The sequence below is a fragment of the Chrysemys picta genome, unplaced genomic scaffold, assembly GCF_011386835.1.
Source record: "Chrysemys picta bellii isolate R12L10 unplaced genomic scaffold, ASM1138683v2 scaf2492, whole genome shotgun sequence".
In the NCBI taxonomy this organism is placed as follows: domain Eukaryota; kingdom Metazoa; phylum Chordata; order Testudines; family Emydidae; genus Chrysemys; species Chrysemys picta.
Genome location: NW_027055195.1, coordinates 5,501 through 8,335, shown reverse-complemented (window position 1 = coordinate 8,335; position 2,835 = coordinate 5,501). Strand labels below are relative to the sequence as shown.

Below are 2,835 nucleotides of genomic sequence, written 5' to 3'. Positions count from 1 at the left end.
TTTCATCAAGGAGTATCAGATGTGAAAGAATGAAGGTATTTAAGAAACCAACTCAAAGAGTTCCTCCTACACAAGCATTCAGGTCTTGAGCAGTCCAGGCAAACAATGCACGTTACAACAAAACTTAAACCTGTTCTTCGTAATAATTTTAAAAACAATACTAGCTGCCTATTTAATTTTAAAAACAGCAAAAAATATCCACCTCCCTTTCCATTTCTTATAAGGACTCTTGAAGTTTAAATCTCCTCAGTGTGATAAATATGCTTGCTTTGATCTGCTTAGCTCTTGGAAGTCCAGGGGCTCCGGGCTGCTGGCCCCAGGCTGCCCGGGGTCCCTAGAGACAGCTCTTTCTGCCATAAGGGAATTTTTTCCCCTGAGAACCCTTTGTAACATTTTGCAAACCCCCAGGGGTTCACAAACCCCAGTTTGGGAACCACTGATCTAGATAAAGTGTAACAAACCTCGAATTGATTGAATTGGGAGGCTTAGGGCTTGTCTACACTGGCAAGTTTTGTTGCCAAAAACTGCCTTTTGGCGACAAAACAGTAAGAACATACACACTACAATGGGACTTTTGTTCCAAAAAACTGCCCAGTTTTGGTGACAAAAAACTTCCACCCCTATGAGCAGGGCTGGCTTTAGCAAGTGCAGGGCCCGATTCCTGGGGCGGCACTTCGGATTGCCGGCGGGGGGGGGGGCCGCGCGACTTGCCGCACTCCGGTTGGCGCTCCGGCTGGGGTCGTGGCGCCGTGGGTGCGATTTTTGTTTTGTCGACTTTTGGGTGTCGACATAAGTTTTGTCAGCAAAACTTGGTAGTGTAGACAACCCCTAACTGTCTGGTAGATGAATGAGTCTCACTTTGGGATCCAAAAGATCAGATAATAACAGAAATACTGAATGAAAGATTCCAGCCCATTTGCTATCTGTGATCTTCTCAACTGGTTGCATAATTCTCACAATTCAGCTAAAACTATCACTATTTGCTCTCCTAGAAGCCGAAGAGCTGACTAGCAATGAGGAAAGAACAGGAGTGGCACCTTAGAGACTAACGAATTTATATTTAGATATATATCTCCTCAATATATGTTCCATTCTATATGCATCCGAAGAAGTGGGCCTCTAAGGTGCCACAAGTACTCCTGTTCTTTTTGTGGATACAGACTAACATGGCTGCTACTCTGAAACCTAGCAATGAGAAGTAGCTTTTATCATGGAGTTTTGAAAGCTGTAAGTGACAGCTAATTAACAGGAAGAACTGCATGACTTCCACATGACCCAAACAACTCCTAGGAGGATATGTCTTTGTGGGAAGAAAAAAGGGAAGCTTTCCTACACTACATACATGTTCCTGACATGAATTAGTTCCCCTGAACAGGAAACCCTCAAATTCAAATAGTGACATTATTAAGATAAAGTATATCATCCTCACAGTTTGCATGCATTTAAGTGGGGTCTGCCTCAGATTTTATTACTGTCTGCAAAACAATATGTATAAAAGATTTAACTCACTCTTCTTTTTGACCTTTTCTTATTTTTGTAAAAAGTAAAATGGAATACATGTAGAATTAGTTGCATATTGAACACCATTGAAAATTCATTCCACTCACCTTACACTGGTTACATGTTGTTGAACAGACTGATGTTGAAAATGGTCAGGCCATTGATGATGAAGGCAGAATGATGGGGAGTGTTGAAGGCAGCAGGTGGTCTGATACATAGGTGTATGTTTTTGGCAGATAGATGTTGAATATTCAGTATGTGGCTGCAGGCAGCAGGAAGTCATAGGAGATGGTGCTGTGCTCCCAGCCAGTGAATGACATTCTTGCTGTTTATTATGGCTACTTAAAGGATGATGGTATGGGCAAGGGTGGCAGCATTGTGTCAACATCTGTTGAGTTCTTTGGTTGTCTAAAGGCAGAAAGGATGGTTTGATTGTACCATTAAGTTGCAGGCATCCATTTAGACTCACTTTTGCTCTTGGTGCTTCCTTGGAGGGGAGATGTTGGGCTGCAATGCCTCCATCAGTAGCTGAAAGGATGCTGGGACTGGTAGCACTGGGGAGGATGCTGCCATTACTCAGGACCACAAAATCATTATTGCCATTGTTCATAGCCATACTCTGACTGTTCGATGGATCTGCAGTATTTCTAGAGAAAATTAAAGAAACCAAATTTAGCAGGCGGCATAATTTTTTCCAGTGTTCAAAAATTCAAAACAGTTTACATTGAAAACGGTAAGACCCTAGTCCTGAAACTAGATCTCCATATAGGCCCCAATCCATACAACTAGATCCAAGAGTAGGTGGACCCTTGCCTACATTAAACAGCATGGGCTTTCTGCAGGCATAAGGGTCCGCCAGTGGATCTAACTGTATTGTTGAGGCCTAAAGCACCAATTTAGCAAAGTACTTCAGTACATGCTTTTGTTTCTCCATGCAGAGTCCATCATTGCTGTACATTTCTTCAATGGAAAAATAAGCTTCTCTCCAAGAATCAAGGACAACCTCTTTGAAAAGGAGATCTTATATTTTAAAAAAACCTGATTATTACATCAGTGGAAATGATTAAGTTGGGCAACAGAATAAATGAGACAAAAAGTTAAAGCCTGATAATAAGATTTCAATAAATACCACATAAGAGGCGGGGTCTAAAGTTGATTTTATCCAACTTCCACTCTTGACTAAATAAGAAAACAACCGTCTTCAAAGTGGTATGTAGCAACCACAGGCACAAAGCCTCAGGCAATTCAGCAGGAAACAGCTCAAACCATCAGCCTCTTAGCTGGGAGCCACTAGGTTAAAGTTTTCTAAAGCAAAAGGTGAAGATTGAATCCTTT

The 2,835-nt window shown here is 41.7% G+C and overlaps 1 protein-coding gene across 1 annotated transcript; it reads right to left on the bottom strand.

The window, feature by feature from the left end:
- Positions 1–1,454: 1,454 nt before the first annotated feature.
- Positions 1,455–2,183, bottom strand: LOC135980276 (protein dispatched homolog 1-like). The gene has a single exon (XM_065580316.1). The coding sequence runs from the start codon at positions 2,114–2,116 to the stop codon at positions 1,604–1,606; it is 513 nt and encodes a 170-aa protein (XP_065436388.1). The 5' UTR covers positions 2,117–2,183; the 3' UTR covers positions 1,455–1,603.
- Positions 2,184–2,835: the final 652 nt, after the last annotated feature.

Coding starts and splice junctions, on each gene's coding strand:
- LOC135980276 (XM_065580316.1), bottom strand. CDS start 2,116: ATGGCTATGAACAATGGCAATAATGATTTTGTGGTCCTGAGTAATGGC.